We start from the raw sequence: 13,562 nt of genomic DNA on the forward strand, positions 1-13,562 counted from the left end.
GCCTAAGAAATACTGCATTCCAAAATGCGTGATCACTCTACAAACTGGCTGAGAATGCAGCCCATTCTGATCTGTAGCTGGCAAGGAAGAAGTCAGAAAGGCTGGTTTATTAGCTGATCAAACGCCCCCTCAAGCCAGACGAGGCAAAATAATACTAAAGAGAGTCAGGCTTTGCCATCAATGCTGCAAACTTCGAAAGTGCCTTCTATACAAAAAGAGAAATAGCAAGATTGTTGCACGTTTACATGGGTCAAAAACACTTTAAAACATTTCTCAATTTAATGGACTGCACTCTTTCCCTCTCTTACCTCAGCTGCCAACAGCCAACCCAGTCGCAACCTGCAAAGTATTCTTTGCTCCACAGGAAGCATGGGATGCGGTACCCCTTGCCATACATTAGAAGAACATTGAAAGTCACAGTGGAGTTACATATAAAGGAGCAGGCTGAAAGCAGAGTTCCTTTCTGAGCTATGGAACTCGAAGGTGACTTGCAACATTCTTCTAATATATGGCAGACAGGGGGTACTTTCATCCCATATAATACATGGCCATGCCACCACCTTTCCCACAAGCCGCCTTAATCCTTGCTATGTAGCTTTTTCATATGAAATAGAGAATGTTTTCAAACATGAAGAATAAAATATAGTATTTTGAGTACAAAATCAACAAAGCTGTTAGATGTTTCTCGTAAAAAGATACTACAATCAGTTAAATACAAGTAAGATTTTTTTGTTAAAAGACAGTATATCAGAATGTGCAGATATATATAGAAGGATTCTAACATTTTTTATATAACTACCTACGGAGTGGAAAAAGCAAACATGTTGCCATAATTATCTCCTTTCACTTTACAGCTAGAAAAACAGAGAAGAAAGAAAATCCTTAAGAAAAGTCACATTCCTTTTGTTCTTTAAAAAGCTGCTTTAATTATGCTCCTTGACCTCAGCCGTGGCTCTGACAGCAGGCACTGTCAAGTCAGAATTCAACAGTAATAAGTTATTACAGTCTAGATCTGACATCTTTTATTTAGAGTCAACGACTGTGCGCACGTCACAAGTCGCTGAATAGATACATACTTTTAGATGGGTAACAGTGGATAAAAGGGGTTCAGGGATACATCAAATGAACATTAAGAGCGAAGTCTGAGTGGTCGATGATGTCACTAAGAATCCCAAGATGCAAAACATACCCTTAATTCTCTTTTTACCAATCTATATTTTTTATATTAAGTATGCGCCCTCCTCAAAAGAAATTCATGTACCCCTGCTTTCAACTGTTACGCAATGGTAGAGAAGTAATGAAGTAGCGATACATAACATGGCCTCTTATGCATCCCTGCCCCAAAGGTATGCCTTCCTTCTCCCTCCTGAAGCTGTGCTTCTTTTTTCAGTAAAAACAAACAAGAAGAGCTTTGTTGACCGGCTCTCGGCGAGCCACGTCAGCCTGGCCTGGAAGGCCTTTATGATTTATCAACAGTGGGTAATGAATTTTGTTAACAACTGCTGTGATGTCGTAGCAAGGAGTTATCAGATTTAGAAACGGTATCAGACACTAGGTTCTCTACATAGCCATAAATAAGAAATTAGAGATGTTTTTTTATACAGCAATTGTAGAAAGTAATGCATTATAATTTCAAATTGGGATAATATGGCCTGACTGTTTCAGACATTGTAGAACATGCCTTGGATAAAGTTCTGAAAGGGGGGAATTTCACTGCCTATTTAGGTAAAATGACAACTTGGAGAACATAGAAGCAATTCCTATTCCTTATGGGAATATTTTGCAGTTAGTAAGGTTAGAATCAGCTCTTTAATTTCAAATCATTAGTATATATTTAACATAATCCTCACAAAGGCCAAGAACATCTGAATATCCGGCAACAACAATAGAAGAGCAACAATTTGTGGCAGGTCACTAACAAGATCACCAACAGGACACATTAGGACAGTGACAGTGGAGAGTGCTCTGTGCACCTTCGGTTTTATGATGAAAGGTTTGTCAAATAATATGGCTACTTCTCTATATACTTGCTGGGATGGTGTCCTGCATGTCCGAAATCATTTGTGTTAAAATAATGTACTTCTTTAAACAATATATCCTACTGCTCTAGTTATGAACGACATACCTCAGATAAACTATCATCCTTGCACTGCTGTATGTGAGGACAAGAATCCCTATATGTACTGATCGCGCCTCAGACTGTGTGTGTAGTTTACCTTCTTGAGATCATATTGCAGTAATTTCAGCATACTCTCCAACTGGTCAACTTTTGAGGCAAGGCTGGTAGGAGATTCCTTACTACAAAAAACGAGAAAAAGAAGCGTTGATCAATGGGTTTAACAGACCGTGACGGCAAATGAAGGTCCAATGTTAATTTGTTTTTCTGTAATTCATGTTGCAGATGACAATGCGTGCTATAAGAAAGATCTGGTAAATATTCATTGCTAGGCAGGGAGGAAATTACTTTTCAGTCAATAATTATAATCTGACAAGGTGTCAGATTTGAACTCCAGCAAATTCAAAAGTGAATCGGATTTGGTAATGGAAAACGTAGAATTTACCAATACATTTTCTGATTCATAAAGGTAAACTTACACTGTAGTGTAAGTTTACAATTGTTTGCTAATAACAAAGGGATCTACAAGTAGTATCCTTAAGAGTGTGAAGTCTCCGTACATAAAAACATAAGACTGTCCTATCATTTTATGTGTGAAGACTCTGCACTCGTAAATATACTACTTGCAGATCCCTTTGTTAATAGCAAACAATTGTAAACTCACATTAAAGTCTAAGTTTACCTGTGTGAATCAGGCCCAAAGTTGTTATCCACCAGTTGAACAGGCCAAACTCACTGAGGAAATACTCTTTTCATGTGATCAAATTCTGGCATCAATTTATAAGCAAATGAATCTCTCATTAATTTTGTTTTCATCCCTTGCACTCACTTCACAATATCCTAAATATCAGGCTGCATGCTTACATTACACTGGCCATAATGCAACTTATGAGGCATATCAATTAGGTTTTCTCTTCTCCCACAAAAATATCCAACATGCTATAAAGAATGTTTTTTCCCCTCACAATCAAAGACATATTGACATCTCAAGCAATCATCATTGAATCTGGTATCCTCAAGTGGGTTATAAAGAGTCCTTCTATCCAACAATTCAACAATGAGGATTAGTATTTATAGTCATTTTTTGTTTAAACAAATTGGATTTCTCAAACCTACCTTCTAATTAAAAGGGGGGGGGGGGGAGGACTTGTCTTCACACATAGTAGCTGGGGCTCAGTCCAACTAACCAGCATTTGATGAGATAGTGTTCTCTATACTTTTTTTTAAGTTTGGCAGATCTCTAAAACAATGTCCACTGCAGACTCTACACTAGACTAGTTGTAGATCTGTGTCTGTTACTGGGCTCTTCAGATATTGGGGATTGTGTGGCTGGATCAGGAAGCATTGGGATCAATACTGAATCTAGCAGCCTATTCGGTTTCCTTCATAGAGAGTTCTGTCTTAATTAGTGGATCTATGCACACAGCAGGATCTTGGTACTGACAACTCTGCCTCCAGTGTTTTCTTTATCTCAGTTTTATAGTTTAAAAAAAAATAAAATGGTTTTAGGACACGAAGTTCAGAGACATTTAAACACTCGCTCTTGCCGGTTCTCAATTTCTAATTGCGAATTTTGCTGTAAGGAAGCCATGGTTAAAATGATATGCTTTCTGTAGGACTGCCCAGACAGAAGTACTTGCATCTTAGTTTTTCAGTTTGGGCTTGAAGCCATGTGCCATTCGTTGTGTTACGCGAAACTGTTTGTCACTTTCGGTCTTCTCTGCTCGACAGCCTCCTAGTTGCTAATGTTGGGATGCGGGCTATCCTATACACATCTCCATGGAAAGGGCTGATCAGGTTTTGCCACATCCCGTTACGTGGAGAGGAGAGATGCGACTGGAACCAATGGGCTTCCCTTTGGTATTTTATTTTTATTTTTAACATGCTATTTTCATGTTTAGTGCATGCACCATCTCTTTCGTGCGGTGGTGGGACATCTATGATCTGCACCAGTTTGAGTTTCTCAGTTTTGACTTGGACCCACTGTTTTTGCCTGTGTGCATTACATACACACATTGACAGCATCTCTTGCTTGTTTTCTATGCACATTTTTTTTCACTTTCAGCATTTACCTTAAATGGCCAAACTAAATACTCAGACTGCCTCGTAGCTAATGAGCAGAAGATGGCAATCTGCTCACATACACCTAGCCTTTCCAAGACTGAAACTGTGTCCACCTTGCTGCCCAATCGAAACTTAGTTTAGTCTAGTCTATTTCCCCAAGACACTCCCCACTCCTACAACTTCAGCCAGAAACCTTGGAATACTGTTCGACCCAATTACGAGCTTGGAATTCATCACATCCACATCTACATCTACTGTGGCCAGAAACTGAATTACTCAATACTCACAAAGTCCATCAGCAAATCTCCTTTCACACATGTAAATCACGACTCTTCATGCTCATCTATTGTCACATTAGAATATCACCATATACTTCTAGTTGTTTTTTGTCAATACACATTCATGCCAAACAATAACATTTAAAGTTTTTCCACAGTAATCACGTTCGCAGGTACATGCATAGATCTTACTATAGTCACTAAAGTAACTGGTTATCAGCAAAAGTCAGGTAATCAGACATACAAAGTGCTGTCTTGTAGCTACCTATCATGAATGCCAAACGTCGCCAGACTAAAACTGACTTGTTCTCCCCCAACCTGCACGTGTTGCATCATGATTCCAATTATTCCTGAAAGTCAAAGCTTACCTTCTAGGTGCTTATATCCTGGGCAAAAAAATGCCTCCAATGATTAAAAACAGCTGAATTCATCACCGGTTTAAGCAGAAGAGAGGAAAGAGCAATTTTCTCCAGAATACTAGGTTACACCGTAAAAACTTTAGTGCATACCTTAAATAAGGCCTGGCTTGTGAGGCATGTTGTCCATCTGACTGATCGCCCACGGAAGATGCACTCCCTGGTCTGTTTTTTTCACCAGAACCAGAAAAGAATGTGGCACGCTGGACTGAATGAAAGACACAAAAGTGAATCATTGTTAAATAAATAACTGAGCACTGACAGAAATGCATCCAGGGTTCAACTTAATTGTTCCAAACTGTCTTACGAATACACCCAGTTATACAAAATTAGATTGTTACAGTCTGGCTTGACAGCGCAGCTGTCAAAGAATTAATGTGAGAATCACCAAGAGAGGACATTAAGCTCCACCTACATGTTGGGACCAGGAAGTACATGTTTTCAGTGGCCAGAAGTTGTATGCTTCCACAAAAAAAAGTGCTTATTTATCCAACTACCTGAGCTTGAACTCAGGTAGGCCCTTCAGCCAAAGGGCAGGGTGCATGTCTCTAAGTTTGAGGGTACCCCCTGCATGAGCAGGGTGCCCCTACAGATCCCCAGGCCAATTCCTGGAATCTATAAGTGAGGGGAAGCCATCTTAAGGTACGTAGTGCACCAACTATAAAATGGCTTCTCCGAACCTAGGCATGTTTGGTATCAAACATGTTGGAATCATGCAACTACACTGTGCAACAATGTTGGTTGCATGATACTATGTACCCTGAGGGTTCCTTAGAGGATCCCCCAGTTCTGCCTGTGCAGCCTTACGGGGTCTAACTGCAAGCCCAGGCTGCTGCTAACCCCAATGTTCTGCCCTCCTGCTGGTGATCCAAGCTCAGGCCGGAGAAGCCAAACAAAAGATTTCCTACAAGGGAGAAGTGTGGCCACCTCCCCCCGTGTATGAGGTGTCTAATGGCTGGGTTGGGGTGGCCTCTGAGCGCCACCAGACTGTTTTGAAGGGCACATTTGGTGCCCTCTGCACATAATGCAGCGTACAAAGCTAATTTACATAGGCAAATAATATTACTATAAATTAACACAATGAGTGCTTTCCCGTTAAATATGATAGTGTATCTATGGACTTAAATTGTAAAATTCCATCTTAAGAATACATGATCAATTTGAGGATTTCCTAATTGCAATATCGAGACTAAATATTTCAGCTTATGAAAAACAAATTGAAGGGAATGGCACATACCCAGCTCTTCTATTAATATGCTTGGATATTTAGACCACAGGGATAGTAATGCTAGTAACCACAGTTGAGGGTTAGTGCTCATTATTAATAAAAACTATTCAACACATCCCAGAACTACACCACACCATATCATCCTGTTTTCTGCGGATTCTGGTTTGTGAGCTGCTAAAACACATTTGCCAGCAGGGCGCTAAAGTTAAGATTTGTACAGCACGGCATTGAAACAATATTTTCAGGAGGCATAAGAGTACCACTGGGTTTACCTCCCTTAATGCTGATTTTTACATTTCCCCAAGACCGTCTTAGCACTGGTGCAATAAAGCCAAGACAAATGTTCACCTGTCAAATATATGCTTTGCCAAAACATTTGTAGACTTGCTGTTAGATTGTATGGCTCACTAACTAACTATGGCTCTTCAGTTTTCAAGAAGCAACTGCCCAGTGGTGCTGTCTAGATTCTAAATGTAAGAGCTATGGAATTGCATTCCCTCTCGTTTACAGAATATCACCAGTACTGATGCGGTGTCTCTTTCTGTGATGATTAGTAATAAGATAATTGTGTTTTATAAAATGCCAAGAGCTGCAGGACATATTTAGCACCTTATAATGCAGCTTTCATTCTTTGAAGTTGCAAATTCTCTTATCACTTTGCAGTGTAATTTGTTTCCTTCTTTCTAGGATATCTCTGTGCCAAATGAGGCGATCCCAATATAAAGCATATTGATGACGTACAGGTTTACATTAGGTCTGAAGCTTACAGCTCACAGAAACAAATACCAAGCCGGTGTAAGGCCCAGCCCCTACGGTCTACCAACCTGGCCTTCTACAGCCTGCCACAGAAGGAAAATGTTACTCAGTAGACATCTGTTTGTGGCATGCAGTGCTGTAGATTAACATGCTTTGCATACGTCCGCCATCTAGTGTTGGGCTCGGAGTGCTACAAGTTTTTATTTTTTAGAAATTTAAATAAAAAATAAACTTACCTCAGTGCCGCTCCTCTCCTCCGTCTCCTCAGGCTGCAGGTAGGAACAGGCTCCCAGCCTGCCCTGTGGCCAATCATGACGATGCACAGAGCAGCATCAGGATTGGCTGGGAGCACCCTGGCTGGGCACTCCCAGGCAGACTGGGAGCCTGTGCAGGCTTTCTTCAGCCCTGCAACAGCGTTGCCGGCTGGAGAGAGCCTGCTGTGCCATGTATGTATGTATGTTTGGCAGGCCGGAGATGGCCAGCCAAACATACATCCGCAGTGAGGGGAGTGCACAGTGCACTCCCCTTCACTGCTAGTCACCCCATGGCCCTGCCGCTTTCACATAGTTTATTGTCCCTTCCTTGTGAAAGGTTTGCAGCACTTACCATTATAGAATCAGCAGGTAACTGTCCTAATAAAAACTGTAATGATTCTTGCTTTTACAGGCTCTTTAAAAATGTCTTCAGCATGTCTAAGCATGCCTGGAAGCATAGGGAGACACTGGTACTCTGTGAGTAGATGTTAAAGTATTAAACAAAAAATCACCCTCAATAGGATCGGTATGCAACTGAACGTTATGATACACAGCTGCCCTCGCTATAACCGGATTATAAGCAGTGGTATCTTCAGTGGGAGATGGCCTTGCTGAGTATAAATCTGGGTCATTGGGGAGAATGGAATCTGCGTCATATATACCCCATGGGTCTATCGCTTCTTGAGGATCAGTTAAATCATCCCTATGTGGTGATGCAGATGAGGCCTGTGGAGAGAACTGTGTTGAATGCGTAGGTGAAGGTGGTGGTGGGGTAGAAGGAAGGGAAGGAGAATGCGGCGGTGAAGGCTGAGGTTGTTGCATCGCCTTTTGTTTCTCCTTTTAATTAAGGACTTTGAAATGTGGCAGCCCAGCGTTTAGTCTCTTGAAAAGTCAGTTTTCTTTACATTTTTGGAGGAGGAGAGGCTATGATCCTTCCTGTTTCTTTGTGTATATTAATTGTTCGCAGTTTAGCGTCCATAACCTCTAAAATAGGTTGCATCGCCAAAAACTCCTCAGTAGCTAGAGAGTGTTTACTACTGGCAGCTTTCTATTCCAAAGGTTTGAATGCGGAATGCTTGACTCGGGCCAAAAAAGTCAGCTCCAAAAATGCTGTTCATTTTTTCGGCTTCGAGGTGGAAAAGTCTGATTTCCGGCTTGGTACCGAAACTGATGTGCCAGGCTGTTTGGTATATGCTGAATGCACTTTGGTCTTTTGTTTTGGTGCCGAACCTGAGGGTTGGTCATCCAAAGGCAATTTTTCGGGTCCGATCATGGCCCGAAGGCAGTGGAAGACTGACGCAGGAGTCTTTTTAATAGTCTTTATTTGGTGTGATGGGGCTGGTGTACTCACGTATTGTGCCGGTGGGATGGCTTGGCTGTCCAAATCGGAATCTGCAATGGAGACGGCTACACGCTGTCCTACTTCTTCTTGTGGGTGTTCATCTCCGGAGATGTCTGGTGTGTGTTCTGAAGACTTGGACGCCATCTCCAATCGACGCGCCTTTTTGTCCCGAAGAGTCTTTTTGAATCGAAATAATCTACAAGTGTTGCAGTTTTCTTCTCTGTGTTCCGGAGACAGGCAGAGATTACGCACCAAATGCTGATCGGTGTAGGGAAATTTGGCGTGACACAGAGGACATAACCGAAACAGAGTCTATTCTATCAGCCTAATATTGTTCGACTACCCCGATGACTGCAATCTGATCGACTATAAGAGTGGAAATCACGATCGAAACTATACCGACATTTATAGAAAGTTAGAGGAAAGTTCAGAAGATACTGAACCGAGATGTACCGGAGCGAGAGGTAACACGTCCGAACGAGACAGCGAAAAGAAAACAATCAAAGGGCTCAATTCCCATGCACAGTATTACTGAGAGGAGGAGTTACTTGAACCTGTAATACGAAAACATTTTTTGAAGAAAAACAACTTGTAACACTCTGAGCCCAACACTACATGGAGGACTTATGCAAAGCATGTGTATCTACAGCTACACATGCCATCGAACATGCAGAAACTCCAGGTGATTTTGAGACAAGTGGCAGCCTCTTTTTCTTGTGATGAGGTAAAACAACTAGTTTTGTCATCTTATCCCTTATACCTTTGTGTGTGATGTAATCATAGCACACAGTACCACAGTCACTTCGATTCAGACAGTTCTGCCCCATGCTATAGGTTGTTTTCATTATACCCTTGACAGCAGTGTATATTTGGAGGTGGGGTTTAGACATCACTACATAATCTGTCACAGGATGGCCTGTTAGCTACTGTGGTTTCCTGGCGTCACTATTTGTAGGTCTCTGTTTGACGACCCTCACAGTAGCTTAGGTGAGAAAGTTAGTAGGCAAAGCTGTGGCTGAGGAAGCCTAACTATAAAGAGATTCTCTTGAAAGTGAAATGTGGCTGCGGTAACAGCCTTGTGTATGAAAGTGGTTGAAGACATGGTGATGCTTTGGATGGGAGTACACTCTTTGGGCTCCGCGATAATGGTGCACCTGAACCACACCAGGAAACGTGGGTATCATTCACTTCAAATTCAAGCACTTCATGTATCTCCCGCTGCTCATCACACAGCTCTTTCAAATCAGGAGTATCGCAGAGTGACAACGTTGAAATACAGATCAACAGCACAGTGGGTTCTGGTAATTCAGCAGTGCTTAGGCAGCATCAAGCAAGTCAGACAACGGTTCAGGCATCAAAGTCATATGCCTTCAAACTTAAAAAATGTCATCAGAGTTTGCAAACCAACTACATAAACAATTCATTATGTTTGTTTGCAAAAATATATTAAATTGAATCCGATAAATACATTAAAATACATTGATGTGTATGCAACAAGTCTATTGTAACTGAATATATGTGTATAAATAAAATCCTAGAAACAATTTTTTAAAAAAAAAATTTAAGTGCAACTGTAGAGAATCAGATTTAACCAAAGCGGCAGATAATTAACAGTAACTTAAGTTTCTCTGGCGCTTCCAAATACTATGCAATTAGTATTTTTGGTTTGGCCGGAATTCTATTGTTTCACTGCACATATTTTTCAATGTAGACAAATCAATATTTTATAAAAAGTAACAGCTGGTTCAGTAACCATGTCCAACTGGCTAGGCATGCCAGCAGTTATACAACGGCCAGTGAGGAATACAGGAGGATTTTACAATTGACAGTGATAAATCCACCATCCCTGAACTGTCTTTCACAGTTAACCTTAACACACCACGCAAGGTACTGCTATCAGTTAACCTCAATACACCAGCTAAGGTAATGTCAGTAGTTAACCTCAACCCACTAAGCAAGGTAATGCTAGCAGTTAACCTCAACTCACCAAGGTACTGAAATCAAATTTGTATTTCATTTTAAGGATTGCTTGACGTGCACAATAGGCGCCCGTCTAAGAGAATTAAAACATCAATTTAGATAGCGAGACAACACTACTTCCCAATAAGAAGCTAAACCAAGCTCAATATGAACAGCTGCTGCTGTCAGAGGGTCAAACCCCAATATATTTTTTTACAAAATATTTGTGTCCCAATTATGGTATGGACCTCTTGAGAAACCAAACTAGGGCACCTCATAAAAAAAAAAAAAACTGTACAAATCTTTCAACCGACTGCTTTAACCGTGTTGAGTATCTTGTGTGCACTTAACAACCTATACCTTTTAATGCAACGTCTATCTTTTCTTCTCTCTGTAGATCCAACTTCATTCTACTGTTGAACAGTACACTGAAATACTTACACTTTTTAGTTTGAAGCCTACCAGATGAACAAATTACTTACCTTCAGTAACAAATTATCTGGTAGAGACAAATTCTAGCTGCAGATTCCTTACCTTAGAATTTTCCCCAGACGTCTGTCTGGATCCAGAGATTCTTCTCGAGCAGTACCACTGTGTGCCGTCCAGTGGCGACGTTTGACTCCACATCTGTCATTGGCCAGATAAGACGTCACAGGTAGTATACAGGCACCCACCTCGGTGCGCTGACGTCAGTTTCTTTTCACGACTTTCCACGTCAGAAGCACGGAGCCATGAATAACACTGAAACTTGTGCGTCAGAACTAGGATCCTGAAAGGGAAGTCCCGGTGCCTAGAAGTCAGTTCGCAGAGCGGGAAGGATGGGTGGGTTGGTAAGGGATCTGCAACTAGAATATGCCTGTACCAGATAATTTGTTACCGAAAGTAAGTAACTTGTTCATGTGATATAGACTTCTAGATGCAGGTTCCTTACCTTAGAATAGATACCCAAGCAAAACCATCCTGGAGGTGGGTCTGCAAACTAAGATCATACTAGGAAGTCCTGCAGGACCCAACGGGCAAAGTACTCGTCCCTCTGGACCTGACTGTTGAAGCAGTAGATTTTGGTGAACGTGTGCAAAGACGCACACATTGCTGCCTGGCAGATATCTAAGACTGGAACTCCGTGTGCTAACACAGTGGTTGCAGCTGTTGCTCTGGTGGAGTGAGCACGCAAACCCTCTGGGGGTTACTTCTTAGCCAATGCGTAGCACAGCACAGCATGCATAGCATTTTAATGTAGAGAACAACCCTTCTATAGATGGTTCTCTTCTACATTGCCTGACCTTTCTTTGCACCCACATAACCCACAAAGAGTTGATCATCCACCCAGAACTCTTCGGTACGATCAAGATAGAATGCCAACACTATTTTTGGGTCAAGGCAGTGGAGTCTCTCCTCTTCCTTAGAAGGATGTGGGGGTTCGTAAAAAGTACACAAAGTGAAGGATTGGCTTACATGAAAGGGCATGTGTACTTTTGGTAAAAAGGAGGCCCTGGTACGAAACCGCTCCTTGTCAGGATGAATGGAAATGAAGGGTGGCTTCAAGGAAAGAGCCTGCAACTCATTGACCCTGCAGGCAGAAGTGATGGCTACAAGGAAGGCTGTCTTTAGCGTGAGAAGCCCAAGTGGACAGTAATGAAGTGGCTCTAAAGGAGCACAAATCAGAAAAGAAAGAACCAAGTTCAAATCCTATTGGGACATTATGAACGTGAAGGATGAAACATATGGGTAAGACCCTTCAGGAATCTACCCACGATAGAAGATTTAAACAAGGCGTGTTGGTCAGGTAATTTCACGAAAGCAGAGATAGCAGACAAGTAACCCTTTAGGGTGCCCAAAGCGGAGCCCTGTTGGGCTAAAGTAAGAAAAAAACAAGAGAACCTCTGCTAGAGGGGCAGAGAAGTGAAAGTCAACAGACTTGTCTGTGTACCAAGCCACAAATTTATTCAAACGACAGGCGTATTCCGTTTTTGTGGAGGGAACCCTGGCTGCCAAGAAAACATTACAGAGTTCGGGAGGAAAGTCAAAAGCTGTCAATGCTGCTGCTCAATCTCTACGCAAGAAGGCAGAGACTGGACAGGTTTGGGTGGAGAACCGTCCACTACTGTTGCGACAGAAGAGCCTCCCGAAGGGGCAGTCTGATTGGAGGAACTTAAGGGCATGCTCAAGAGCTCAGGATACCAGACTCTTTGTGCCCAGTCCAGAGCCACAAGAATTACTTTCACCTGGTCGTTCTTGATCTTCTTGAGAACTCTGGGCAGAAGTGGTATTGGCGGAAAGGAGACATGAGTTCCACTCGAGATGAAAAGCATCGTCCAGCAAGTGCCACCTTGGAAACTCCAACGTGCAAAGCAGCTGACACGGTGCGCTCACTGCGGAGGCTAACAGATCTAACCCACTGTTGAAAGAGACCTTGCCCCACCTCTGGATGGAAACGCCATTCATGTCTGACCAGCACTGATCGCTGAGTTAGTCTGCTCTGGTGTTCAGAGAGACTGCCAGATGTTGAGCCACCAGAGATATGCCCTAATGTTCCAGCCATGTCCAGAGAGACAGAGCCTCCTGACAGAGTCCATGACTCCACCCAGCCCTGCTTATTGCAGTACCACATGGCAGTGGTGTTGTCCGTGAACACATGCACCACTTTCCCTTTGAGAGAGAGAAGGAATGCTTTCAATGCTAGTCTTATCGCCCTGGGATCCAAAATATTGATATTAAGCCTGGACTCCGCCATAGACCAGATGCCTCTAATCTCTGCATCTCAAATGTAGCTGCCCCATTCCAGGAGTGATGCATTTGTCACTACTGTCAGATCTGGTTGGGGCTGGGAGAGGGATCTGCCTCAGACCCAATCGCGGTTCAAAAGCCACCACTTCAGATCTTGCGCAGGTCCCTCCGAGATCTGGACCATGTCTCACATCATCCCCTGATGCTGAGCCCACTGAAACTTCAGGTCCCACTGCAGAGTCTGCATATGCCATATGGCATGATCTACTAGCAGAATGCAGAAGGCCATGAGGCACTGCAGCCTCAGAGTCATTCTCACTAAAATCCAGGACAGACACTGAAACATCTGTTTCACAGTCTGAATATTCTGGACTCGCCGGAGGATGTGCCCCAAAGTACAAGTTACTTACCTTCGGTAACTA

General features: G+C 42.4%; 1 protein-coding gene across 7 annotated transcripts in view; it reads right to left on the reverse strand.

Moving 5' to 3' along the window:
* SIPA1L1 (signal induced proliferation associated 1 like 1) overlaps nt 1-13,562 on the reverse strand; it is a 701,300-nt gene that overhangs the window by 7,582 nt on the left and 680,156 nt on the right. For all 7 annotated transcript variants that reach the window (XM_069208954.1, XM_069208957.1, XM_069208956.1 and 4 more), the window contains 2 exons: nt 4,968-5,082; nt 2,217-2,298 (listed from right to left, as the gene is read on the reverse strand). In XM_069208954.1, the coding sequence (XP_069065055.1) occupies nt 2,217-2,298; nt 4,968-5,082 (197 nt within the window). The remainder of the gene's footprint in view (nt 1-2,216; nt 2,299-4,967; nt 5,083-13,562) is intronic.

The sequence above is a fragment of the Pleurodeles waltl genome, chromosome 9 (assembly GCF_031143425.1).
Source record: "Pleurodeles waltl isolate 20211129_DDA chromosome 9, aPleWal1.hap1.20221129, whole genome shotgun sequence".
Lineage (NCBI taxonomy): Eukaryota > Metazoa > Chordata > Amphibia > Caudata > Salamandridae > Pleurodeles > Pleurodeles waltl.